Source organism: Anomalospiza imberbis, chromosome 3 (genome assembly GCF_031753505.1).
Source record: "Anomalospiza imberbis isolate Cuckoo-Finch-1a 21T00152 chromosome 3, ASM3175350v1, whole genome shotgun sequence".
NCBI lineage: Eukaryota > Metazoa > Chordata > Aves > Passeriformes > Viduidae > Anomalospiza > Anomalospiza imberbis.
Genome location: NC_089683.1, coordinates 55541093 through 55554466, shown reverse-complemented (window position 1 = coordinate 55554466; position 13374 = coordinate 55541093). Strand labels below are relative to the sequence as shown.

The 13374-nt window shown below is 35.3% G+C and overlaps 1 protein-coding gene across 2 annotated transcripts in view; it reads right to left on the bottom strand.

Annotated features, from left to right (window-relative positions):
- The window catches only part of ENPP3 (ectonucleotide pyrophosphatase/phosphodiesterase 3), a 37102-nt gene that overhangs the window by 15590 nt on the left and 8138 nt on the right, over nt 1-13374 (bottom strand). For both annotated transcript variants that reach the window (XM_068184490.1, XM_068184491.1), the window contains 11 exons: nt 13058-13183; nt 11920-11980; nt 10629-10726; nt 8066-8145; nt 7395-7514; nt 5905-6014; nt 4499-4564; nt 3532-3604; nt 2965-3073; nt 2683-2811; nt 1257-1288 (listed from right to left, as the gene is read on the bottom strand). In XM_068184490.1, the coding sequence (XP_068040591.1) occupies nt 1257-1288; nt 2683-2811; nt 2965-3073; nt 3532-3604; nt 4499-4564; nt 5905-6014; nt 7395-7514; nt 8066-8145; nt 10629-10726; nt 11920-11980; nt 13058-13183 (1004 nt within the window). The remainder of the gene's footprint in view (nt 1-1256; nt 1289-2682; nt 2812-2964; nt 3074-3531; nt 3605-4498; nt 4565-5904; nt 6015-7394; nt 7515-8065; nt 8146-10628; nt 10727-11919; nt 11981-13057; nt 13184-13374) is intronic.

Genomic DNA, 13374 nt, shown 5'->3' with positions numbered 1-13374 from the left:
TACCGTACCTGTCCACTACTTAGCACAGGGCAAGCCACAGAATAGAAAACAAACTGGCAATGAAGAAAAGAAGGGGAAGTTTTGACAGCACACTGAGAGCAAGTAGATTAAATGTTTAACTCACTGTAAATTGTAAAAGGAAAGAAATACAGAAAGACAACTGTCCTACAATTTTTTTAGTTTGTACAGCACATTCATCCCACATATATTAATGTGTATCTTGAACACTACCAAAAAAAACCAGAATTATCTGTCTCAAAAAGTATAAGGAAAGAACCATGCACTGTCACATCACCCTTTAGTAAAAGAAATAGGTTTGGTCTTCCTTAGGTTTGCACTCTGCTCTGCACTTCTTTGTTTGTGTCCTTCAGAACTCAGCTGTCAAAGCATACCCACATGGGAGACACAGACAAGCTTGGACCTGCCCTCAAGTGCTACATCCATTCAGCACGGCTCAGTTCCAAGCACAACTACCAGTACATGGGGCCCTATCGTGGTGTAGCATACATAAAAGCACTGCAACTATTGCAGAGATATATCAAAAGATCCTAAGAGAGTCATACTGCCTGATGCCAAAGGCCCATCTTGCCTAGTACTCTGTTTCAAATCAGATCTCCAAAATTTCCAGAATCAGAAACTTAGAGATAAGAACACACCAAGTATTGAATGAAGTTTCTTTCTCATACCTGCTTAGTTTCTTCTAGGCTTCAGGGACTTTTTAAGTCAGATACTCCTTGTGGATCAGGTCTAAAAGCCTTTACAGGGCTGTCCTGCATTAACACATCTAAAATCCCCCCCTTTTACCTGTATTTCCAGCCTCTACAACACTTTGTGTCAATGTGCTCTACAATGTCATTATCTCTTGTGTGGAAAAGTTACTTTAGCCTAGCCTGAGTGCAGCACTTGTGATCCAGTGCAAACAGATGCCCATTGTCTAAAGCATATCTGTGCTGCATTCTCTTCTATCATGAAGATATACTCTAGTTTCTTCCCCTGAAGTCAGCTTCTTCTCTTTCAAAGTGAAATAGAACAATTTTCTCTGAACAGAGATCCCCTATGGCAAACCTTTGTGTATCATCTTTGAACAACTTCCAGAACTGCCTCCCAAGGTACACTGGAGTCAGTACACTATTTAAACTAGTGTACTCCACCATTGTAAACTAGCACCATAGTCCCATTTTTTTACAAATTGTGTTTTTTCTTCAGATTCCTATTAAGAGTAGCTATGAGTAAAAGTTATGAGAATATTTACTCACTGTGAGGTTTTTAACGATTCCTTCTGAGTCAACTGTTAAAAAGAAAAGATGAATTAATGTACATTCGAATGGCCGAAGGACAAAGCCTCACGAGAAAAACTTAAACATGCTTTTTGTTTATAAAGTTGGTTTTCTTTATTAGCTTGTGAAGATAGTGGCAACTATAGCCTTTCACAGGTAGGAATGTTATGTTTCCAATGGTAACTGCCTGTAAGTGTGCCTGTGGAAGTCACGAGAACACTAGAACTTTGGGTACATCAGGACAGACTGTAGAAAACTGCAGTGGTGATGACTCCCTACACCTGAAGCTGACAGATCCTCAGACCTCAGATCCTCAGAGGTTTTTTTCTCTTATCTAGCCCCTGTTTGAAGTATAACCTTTTTTACATTGAACAGGACCTGGAGAACTTGTCTTGAATTTTGCTTCCAGCAATAGTCACAGAGGAAATTTCAGTCTATCGTGATATTTTCACCTTGCACATTTTGAAAGAATAGTTTAACCATTTGACATTAACTTTCTAAAAAGTAAATCTGAGCACTTCGTGGAAGAAAAATTCCTACAGAAAATCTAGGACTATTAGAGGAAATGAGTCAACAACTTTATTGAGTTTGAGACACAGAAAAACCATGAGTATTCTTTCCTCAGCTCATTACTCTGCTTTTATCTGACTTAGATCAATGAAAGTCTGCTTTATGTCATATAAATATTGTGCCTTCAAATATAAGTAAAATCATAAAACATGAATAAAAAATACAATGGGATCCCAACTCTTATTTGTGACCTGCAATAACTATGACTTTTACAATACCTTACGAATTCTTTGAAGTCAATACATAGAGCTTTTCCATTATTTTATCTCCATTCTTTTCCCTGATACAGAAAGTTCTGGGATTTTTTTTCCAGTCTGGTAGCATGGTATCTATTTCAAGTCAGAGTTAGCTCAAATGGTTTCAATTTTCTGTTCTTTTGTGATACTAGCTAAAGGGCTTAACCAAGGCTTAGATTATACTGTGCTAAGGTCCAGATTCTTTAACTTTGTACACACAGAAATATTCATTACTTCAAAAAGACTGACTCTGCCAATGTTGCACGAGAAATTTGTGAAGAACAATGCACTTATTAAAGACATGAATTCCAGTTTAAAAACATACTACCTTTACTTCATCTTTCCATGCCAAGAAAATACAAATTAGACTCTGCAACATTTTTTTCTAACCTTCAAATTCATCTAAAGTGCTCATTCTTGAAAAAAAAAATATCCCAAACAACTTCCATGGATCTTGAAGCCAAGTTAAGGGAAATAGAAAAGCTGCTTACACTGCTGATTACTACAGATTATCCATTTCCTTATTTATTCATTCGTTTGTTTGTTCGTTTGTTTCCTGCTATATTGATTGCTCAATCCCAGGATTGGTCCACACTTACAGGTAAAATAGTCCTTTGGAACATTCTTTGCCCGAATGCGAGCAGCAGGCCCAGCATAGAGGTAGAAATCCACCTTTTTGAAGTAATTAGTCATATATTCTAACTGTTTGCAGTAGGTCCTCTCCATCCCTAAAGGGCAACACAGAAACAGTACTTTTTCATATGGCAAGGAAGATAAAGTGATTTATAAAATGGACTAACACTATTAAGCCCACATATTTCACACAGGAAGAAAACAGTGACCCAGTAAAATTAACTTGAAAAAAGAAGTATATACATTACCATGATCAGCTAAAACAATGAGGTTTACACACTTGTGCAGATTTCTTTGTTTAAGGCCATCCATGAGCATCCCCACTGCTTTATCTGCTGCCTGTAAGGCTTTGATTACCTGTGGGATAAACCAGTTACATCTAAGATCCTTAAAGGTTGAACTTTTTGCCTTCATGCAAGTAAAAAATGTAATACTTTTGGTTTATAAATTAGCCAACATTGAAGTACAGCATACGAATAAATAAAAGACAGCTCTGAGGATTTGCCAGGCCATGTGCTTCTAAATATGACACAATAATATCATTAAAGTTCAGTCTAAATATAAATATTAATACTTTTTCTATTAGTGTGATATGAAATTTCAGTCTGATGGTTTATGGTTCTTTTGATTCACACATAATGTGGGAATCATAACATTAGGCTCAATCACAAGCAAAAGTTCTTAACAAAAAGTCATAAAAGAGTCACGGCCATTATTCATCTACTATCCTTTTCAGGTCTATAAATTGCTTAAATTCATGGTACAATACCATTTTTAGTGCAATTAAGTATAAGAAAAATATGGAAACTACTTACACCAGCACTAACTGGTCCAAATGAATGTCCAGAAGAATCTGGTTCTTCAATATATAAAGTGTATATATCAGGCCTTGAGTTAGAAATAAATAAAAATGGAACATTATGAGAATTTAGAGGCAGTACCTAAAGAGAACACTTTGATTTAAAAAGAAAAAAAAGAAAAGAAAAAAAAAAAAACAGTATTAAATGACATTTTAAAAGGAATTATAAATGACTTCTTTAAACCTTGATAACAGTCCATACAGCAAATATAATCATTCAACTTCCTCTGAGTTTTGTAATTAATCAACACAGGCTCTTTGAAGTTACAATTTCAGGAACAATATCCAGTGTCTTTAACAGGTAACCAGAAATCACTCTGGAAAAATTCATGACCTCAGACACCAGAGCAAGCAATCCTTTTTGAGATGTAAATGGAACTACCATCTGAAAGAGCTCTTCCTGACTAAGCAGTGAGACACTAGAGAGCATCTCCTAGCTGCAAATACATTAGGATTTTATTAGCAAACTGTCATATAAAATATTTCATTTCTTTACACATCACAAAGTTAACACCACGATCAGCACTGACATTTACTTTTCATCCTGAATTACTTACTGAAATTACTTTCATGTATTTAACCTTTCTTGTGTAATAGCCTTCATAGAATATCTTTCATCCATACACTTAGACTAGAAACTGAATGTTCAATGTTTTCTACAGGACACACACCAAGAAAAAAGACACAAAAATCAAATAAAACTCATAAAACAGTACATCCTGTTCGCTTTTTAATCTTTTGTACCTACAGTCTTATCATAGCTATGATAAGATACAGAACAGGCTTAAGTTCAGCAAATAATCTTTTAAAATGGTGAGGAAGATTTCATGTTTCATAAACACCGACATAAATTTCAATTGCTAAGCATTAAAACCTTTCTAAGCTATAGTCTCACAAAGCAGGTAGATATTCCAAGGTGTTACCTCTCAGATTGGGCATTATCAAGCCATTTCAGTATTCCTGAAATTCTCTCTTCATATGGAAATGAACTGAAAAGAAAAAAAGTAAATTAAAAAAAGATATGATGTTAACAAGACTTTCTGACTAGCATTTCTATTTCCTAGATACAGAGAAAGTGTCCATACTCTAGTCATATATCAAAATCACAGATCTGGAACTAAGAATGATGTATTTTAACAAGGTATAGCAATTAAATTTATTGCTCTCATTTTTAATTGAATATAAATCACTTTAAGTGGCAAATTAGACAGACCCTGATTTTGCAAACACAAGCCTGTGTTGGTGGGACTACTCATATATTTTAAAATACATGCAAAAAAGATATTTTAAGTTCAGGAAATAAATCTGAAATACAAAGTAGAATAATTTTTATTCTTTTCAGCATGTATAAGCCTTGGACTTCTATATTTTAAAAGTAAGTAATAATCCCATCAAAGTCTTTGTGAGATCATGCTTTGTTTCCTATGAAAGAATTCACCCATTAAATAGCTCTGCTTTCCCTCAAAGTCATACACAAGTTCTATGTTAGTTACTTACAGTACCCAGGTGTTTTCCAAGTACCATGCCTACACATCACTGCAGAGTCTGTTATCTATAGATACTTATGGTTCTATGCTTGCTTTAGATAATCTCTCTAAATAATTTACTAATGGCAATGCCTTCCATAGCAAAACAAACAAACAAACTCCAAGAAACACACAAAAAAAAAAAAAAAAAAAAAATAATGCCACAAAAACTACGAAGGTAATTGGTACTTCACAGGTGTAACCTTTGAATGAACTAGAAAAAACCATACAAGAACTATGATTCAACAGCTGTGTGCATATTATCAAACATGCAAGCAAGACCGAGGAAATTTAGAGCCCTTCTTCTTTCAGGAGCTTCCCTATCCAGCAGTCTCTCTTCAATAATTTCTGTCTCCCATAGCCTCTTGCTATGGCTTCCTAGATTGTGTTTGTTGTCTCAGGGTATAGGTTATCTGTAAGCTTATTCTCAAGTGCAAGTATTTTTAGAGTGCTGTATATTATCTGTTGATTTTATGCATGAAAATATGGCAATCATTGGTGCAGCTTAGCAGTGGCTACTAATCATTTCCAGGATGCTCTCCTAGTGTTTTGCATTTGGCTGGGACTACTAAACTGTCTAGGAGAGCAGAATATACAGTACCCTTTGACTTTCTCATTGTGAATGGTTTTGAAAATTCAAGTATTTTTGGTAATTCCATGGCAAAACCAGGACAATGTGACATGGCACTAATCTGTCAGACTTGTTTAAAAATCTTGTCTTTCATTTCCTTCAACTGTCAAATAGCAGTTTGGGTTTTTGGAGTAATGTGCAGGAGTTTAGTACAAGCCATATCAGATCTTACCCGTTGTATATGGTGTACAAGGTGGGGTATGTTCCCCCAATTGGAACATCAGAGCCTGGCCAAAAGAAGGTGCCCGCTTTCAAATTTTGGGACATTGCTGTCAGCCAGACCTTTGGGTAAAGATACAAACAAATGATTTTTTGTCACCACTGAAGGACTTCAGATCACAAAAGTCGAAATATGTGCTGCAAGCACGCATTTTTCCTTCTCCTTTCAGTTACCTAATGACCATATCTGATCTGAAGTTTTGTTTCCTACATGCACATTCTGAAGAAAAACTAGTAGCATGGAAACCATGACGTTGAAATTGCCTGGATAGTCTCAGCAGAGAAAAAAACACATAGGGATTTCCATAAATGGCAATGGGCAGTGATTCTTATTCCTGTAGCAAACCCCAGGATCAAGAAGCTTGAAGAAGCTGCCTTAGGGATATTCAGAATTGGCATTAGGAAACATTTTATTACACATGCAACACTGGAACAGGCTTCCTAAAGCTGGTTGTTGCTGCCCTGTGCCTGTCAGTGTTTAAGAGGCATTTGGACAACACCCTTAAAAATGTGATCTAATGTTTGGGCAGCCCAGAGTTGGTCAGGCAGCTGGACTAGATGATAGCTGTGAGTCCATTCCAACTGAAATATTCTATTGTATTAGTTTCATTTTGGTTTATACCTATTTCTATCTCAGATATAGATTCTAATTATATTATTTTATTATAAGAGGTCATATTTCTATTAATCCTAAAAAGTGCAGCTCTGGTTGTGTTACAAACCTGACGGAATCCTTCAGGAAAAAAACCAGCACCAAAATCTGTGTATTTGAGTATATTATAAATACTACCATACAGACACACAGACACACAAATATAAATGTGTATTAAGTAAGTATTCCCCATATTGCATATGTTTAGGGTCTTTTTCAGCACCATTATTAGAGCTTGATCTTTCAAGGAAATTAATAATATTAGTCATAACCATAGGTACAATTCAGGGTTGTTATGAAGTGTGCCATATGTTATATATAATTGACATTTTTTCAGAAGTTAAGCTCTTTGCTATTCCCTTCCTTGCTTTTAAATGCCTAGATATTTGCAAATAGATATGTGTAAATAGATGTAATTTGGAAACCAATTTCATTTTGTAGCAAGTCATCAAAAGCCAAGCAAAAAAGTACCCCAAAATCAAATCATACTGAAAATTTACTGGGGCTCCCTGTGGCAAGAAATCCATTCCAGTACTAGATTAAATATTTCAGTCTTTTTTTACTAACTACCGCATTAAGTGAAAATTTTGAGTCTCAGAATTAACATTTTAAAAGTTCTTTTTCTTTCATAACAAGCAAACTACTTTGTAGGCAGCCTATAATATGAAGCCTACAGGTTATCCAGTACTTTCTGCAAATATATTGTTTTTAATTTTATTCCCTTTCTGTGTTGTTTTATGATATGACACAAACCATTCTGGACATAAATACTGTATGATGAACAAACCTACTGGTTGCCCTTTCCACCATGCAGGTTTGAATTTTTCCTCCCCTGAAAGTGAGAAATGCGCATTCAAGCCTACATCATACATGTTGTTATCAATGATACCATGAGATTCTGGATACAATCCCTGTAAAATGAGAATAAACAAAATAAAATGCTTAGTCCTGAAATCAAATGGACCCTAAACTATGTTTTAATGCACACTGCTACTGTGCTGCAATTTTTAAAGAACTTTTTTAATCGTAGAAACAGAACACTTTCCTAATTCACACAGATCATCTTCGTGCCAATGAATTCAGCGTGCCCATCAAATTCCCTTTTCCATATTTCCTTCCCAGCCCAATTAACACCTGATGTGCTATAGATTAAGTACCCTGTATGTCAGCTGCCAAGCCCACCCTAACAAACGCTATCATCAAAAGGCTGTGTCCTCACCCATGCTCACCCATATCCAATTAAACTGACAAGGATCAGGAATAACCAGCTCACAGGCCAGGGACAGATAGCACAAGATGTATAGCCACACAGATGATCATGCCTGCATGTACCATCTCAGCATCTCTATCTCTCTCTGTTATCTATAGCATGAGTTCCTGTATCCCACAAAAAGACAGGCACCACTAAATCCTTTCTGTGTTACCCAGACAATGAAAAGGAAAAACAAAAATTCTCACTTACTGTGACAATAGTATAGTGGTTTGGAAAGGTTTTTGTGGGGTAAACAGCTCTCATGTATTTTGAATGTGTGCCACATGTTTCTGCAATAGATCAAGGTATTAATATGCATTTTCTTATCTTTTTTTAAATTGAAAACTAACAGTCTTAAAAACAAACAAAAATCACTACTATCAGTTGCTGCAGATTTAGATGGAGAAATGTCACTCCAAAACAAGACATACAATCCTGGTGTCTCTTTATGAGCCAAGCTTACTGTCCCCTTGCAGTCAGTGGACCTGGATGCCCAATTCAGCTGCCTAAAGCCTAGAGGCCTAAGGTCATTTGAGAAATCTTTAATGATCCTGTCTGGCTTTCAGATGCTCCTCCTCCATCCTGTCTGCCAATCCAAATAAATTTCTCAGATACTTCTGAGATCTAAAATGGCCTAGCTATACATATTTATGCAATGAGACTGAAGCCTCAGGTCAGACCAAACAAGAGCTGCAGAGCTGATTGGTGACAGGCAGGACCAGGTGCCATTTGAGAAACTCTCTGATGTCCAAGACACTGCATGAAAGTTGACAGTTTTGATGCAAATCACTTCAAGATCTGTGTTCTCCTGACACAGCTGCTGAAGGCCATGGCACTCTGAAGTATACCAAAAACACAGATTAGGGCAACCATTTGTCCTGTGGCACTGTCAATTGAGCTGACTTGTCCTCTAGGCTCTTACATTGCACTGTGCAAACTATATTAAACATAAAGGCACTGATTCAATGAGCATATAATCATCTCACATGCAGACATCTCCAAGAATATGTCTAAATGCAAGTGTTCTGCCCTGGAGTGAATCCCATCCCAGGTGTCCTACCTGTATCTCCAAACATTGCATTATTTTTCATCAATCAAAGGTTCTCGGCATACAAACATCTGTAATGTCTAAATCCACTGTAAGATTCAACTTACCTACCCACAAAAGAAATACATGAAGATTGGAAGATGTCTTAATGACATTTTTACATCTAACTCACACGGACAAAATTCTATATTAAGCTGTAACCAGATGATTATTTCATTCATGCTCAAACACAATTTATTTATTGATGTAGAGCGTTTCAGTCAAAGAACAGAAGCTGATTTTAACTAAGCAACCAAAACAATGTATGAAATTTCCCAACAAAACTGTTCCAATGTGATACAGAAAAAAAAGGCTTAAAGAGTATTTGAAGAACGGCTGAATAATTGAATAATTGAAAGATATGAGAAAATCAACAAAATTTTCTATGGATTTCTCTTGCACTGTAAAGGATCTGTATTCATAGTGTACATATTCTATAAGCTTGATTACCTTTACTGAAAGTTCTAGGTTAAAGGAGTTAATAGAGAGGAAAGATTTTATGCTACAAATCAACATTACATTTTTTCTTTTGCAAAAAAAATCCTTTCCTGTAGATTTCTGAGAAATATAAGCATGTGTGTGCATAAACAATTGCTCAAGTTGACCACAAATATGAGCAATGCTGAATTAGATTTGTTCATGTTTCAAAAGATTTCTTGGAAACATAGACATAGAATGGTATTCATTCCTTTTGCCAGTTTGGCATTCCCTTTTCACCTTGTTTCAAAAGACTGGAACTGACTACTGACTTCAGCATTCATGACTCCTTCACTGATTTAAGTTCTTTCCAGTCAGAGTGACATCAGAGAATAAACAATTAGCCCAAGAAGTCAGGTATGCACATTAGTTCAAGTTCAGGTTTCTGGAGACTCTCCTTATCCACAAACAAGACTGTTAACTATTCCATAAAATGTAGTACTTCATAACATCCATGTGAAATTTTCAAATGAGCGCAATAGAAACATAATGTAACATACTCAGGAGTGATACAAATACTGTCAATTCAGACTATTGCTGCTGAGATGAAATTACTAAATATGGAGACATTTTGTCCAGATACAAAGTCTCTGCAGATCTGAGCTCTAAAATATTCAGGAATTTTAACCAAGTGTGCACTAATGGTCTCACTTTTTAGAGCGCTTTAAAGCACAAGCTAAAGATCTTCAACCTGCTCTTCCTCACAATATTCAGAAATGCTGGGAAATGGTTTCTTGAGCCTTACTGCAATAATATCAACATACTAACATCTTAAAATATCTGATTTGAAAAAAAAAAAAAAAGAAAAATTTCCCAAATAACTCAAGGTATTATACTGTAATGTTCAACGCCTTATCAGCTATTTAGCTATTTTTTTAACGCAGTACTGAAGGTGCAGGAAATGCTTATCTGGAACTCTTTATCGGTTTTAAACTGTATTTTAATGTATATTTCAAACTGTGCACTTAATAAAAAGCTGCTGACCAATATTAGAGGCCTCATAAAAAAAAAAAAAAAGTCATGTTTGCTGTGCAAATACATGAAGCAATGCAGAATATATATAATAATGAAAAGATTCAGCTGATGAGAGAGGCCTGATTTTTGATTTTTATTGCTGAGCAACACATATGCATGACAGTAGCAAAAGGGACCAGAGAGGTTGCATGCAGACTCTTAAAGAAAACAGTCAAAGCACCCTTGGTAACTTACTGAGTTTTTCAATATTTGGCAGCAAAGAACTCCAAGTTTCCAAATATTCTGCTCTAAACCCATCCATTGAAAAAAGGATAAGTGGTGGGAGAGTAAATCTACAAGAAAATATAAGTTTATGTCATAAAGAAGTTTGGAGAGTTGGTGACTTATTAAGGTTTCCAACAATATAAATTTGGCTTTTATAAGCAGGATCTGGAGTATTCATGTCTGTCCCACAATTAATAACACAGTGTGAGATAAAGAAATAGTTCAATATTGAGAGCAAATAATAATAATGCTCCTTCTGGTAAGAAGCCAGAGGAGGAATAAAATACAAGTAATCACTTCAGGCATAATATTTTTAAAAAGTTACATATTGACATCAGGCAGTAATCACTATCCTTGTTTATTCTTATTAACAGTGGTCTTTCCAAAACACAGAAGCACACTAGCATCAATAGTTTGTATAAAACCAGTCAGCATAAAACAGCTTGCTGATTTGAATCTGAAATTAAATGGATCTTTATATTGCAATGCAGTGTATAGCACTTAAAGAAGCCCCCTCCTCTACTTTCCAAGCTTTAGCCTATGAAACTCAGTTAACTCAGCAAGTTATTTGTTAACCTAAAAAGTGTACTTTGATACTTATTTTGGGAGGTACATGCAGGAACCCACAAAGAATTCACAATGCTAATGGTCTTACTGTTATAATTAAACTAAATTGGCAGTAAAATAAAATAAAATCATGGATAATGTCACAAATACCACAACTGAACAAGAAATAAATTAATCTTTCTTTGAGGATGACTTTTAAATGGTGTTTCTGCCTAGTCTCTAACTGTGGTTCTGAAATCCTGCACATATAGCAAAATTTTTTCAGCATTTGTATATATACAGCTACTTCATAGCTATCTTTTAAATACACCTTTCTTCCTGCAAATAATTGGACCAAAAAAACCCCAAACAACCCTGTTGCCTAAAGAATTGCAATCACAGATTCTAGCTGTTATTACAGACTGCATAAGGTGACTTATCTGAATTGTCAAAGATACAATATGGTAACATAAAATGGACTATGAACAATGCTGGACTAAAATGGACTATGAACTGCTCTAAATTGTAAATGATCAATGAATGACAAAGGTTTTAAAAAGAACAAACATTCCTAGTCACAAACTATTTCTACAGAATATTCCTCAGGGAAGGGACTTTACTCTCCATAAATATGAAAACCTGTTTCAGAACACTGGAATATTTCTGACCGTCACAAAGATTTTATTTGCTAAGAAGACAAATTCCTTTATCCTACCCATCTGGACACTGAGGAGTTTCAGTTGACACACATGGTTCTTCTACCCAAGATGTTTCACCTAAAAGGAAAAAAAAATACTGAGTTAGCACTGAACTCCACCACCACCACCAAAAAAGCAGCTGCATAGATGATCTTTTTAAAGCTCTTCCTGTAACGTTTTCTGCTTCAACAGAAATCTAGGGCTAAAGACACCTTTTCTTTAGAAACAATTTGGTGCAACCTATTAGGCCCTCAAACCCTGAAAGGACTAGTGCTCACAAGTCAAAAACAAAGAACATATGCTACACAGAAAAGCAAAGAAACAAAATGAAGAAGAAAACACTACAAAAAGCTTAGCATTTTATTGAATTTTAAATTAAAAATATTCAAAGTGTATCCTGTCCACACTGGGCTACTTATTAATTTTTTCTTTTCTGGGTACCACTGACACACGTAGAGAAAAGCCCAGGGCTCTCTTTTGTACTTCTTTTCTTTCTGTATGTTGTGGTTTAACTCCTTTTAGCTTTAATCTGCATTTAGTTAACAAATACAATTGTGCAGGAGTTGCCTTTGATTTATCCCCTTCCACAAAACAAAAGAATTCTGATAATAGATATCATGTCACCATCATACTCCTCAAGTGTCATTCCTGTAACTGAATTATACCTGCACTATTCTTTAATGTGTTTAGCTGAAGCCAGTATGAAAAAATTAGCCATCAACAAAGATATTCAAAAATAAGTAAAACATAAGAAATCCAGGCTAAAACCAGATTTGCAATAAAAAGGATGGGAAATTTTAAATTAGAGATGACTACTACAATATATACTTCAGATTCTCTCAATCTATTTCTGGGGGTAAAAGGGGGGAAAGAAAGAAAAAAAAGGAAACAATCCAAAGCCCCCACATGGTATACTTCTGTAATATCCAAATCATTCTGTCTTTCTCATAAATTACACAATTCACAGTGTTCTGCAGAAAAAGAGCTTTTCACAGTCAAAAATACCAAAAGCTTCACCTCAAAGCATATTAATTTTTCAAAATGCCAGTCAGACTCTGGTCTTGAGAAGCAAATTCATCTGCCTTTATATTTTTAATGTTTGCCCATCTATTTCATACAAAAATTTATATGTAAAACATTTTGATTTTGATTTACCTTTACAAATGCTGTAGTAATTTACACAGCAGTCTTTTCTCTGCAAGCAGTCATCAGAGCAAGAACAGTAACTTCCAGGTACTCTTGTCTCACCACAACGGAAATTAGTGCACTTCCAAGATCGGGCTGAAAATTTGAAGGGAAAAAAATGTGATTCAGTTCACAGAACCTCATGTGAATTTCTTTGCATGGAAATCCTTCAAACAGGCAAAGAAAAAAAATGTTATTTATATGTACTGTTTGAGCTGCTTTAGAAGTTTGCTCTGGAAAGAAAACTCAAGATTTATTTTAATGCAAAACCCCTATTTCTTTGGCCA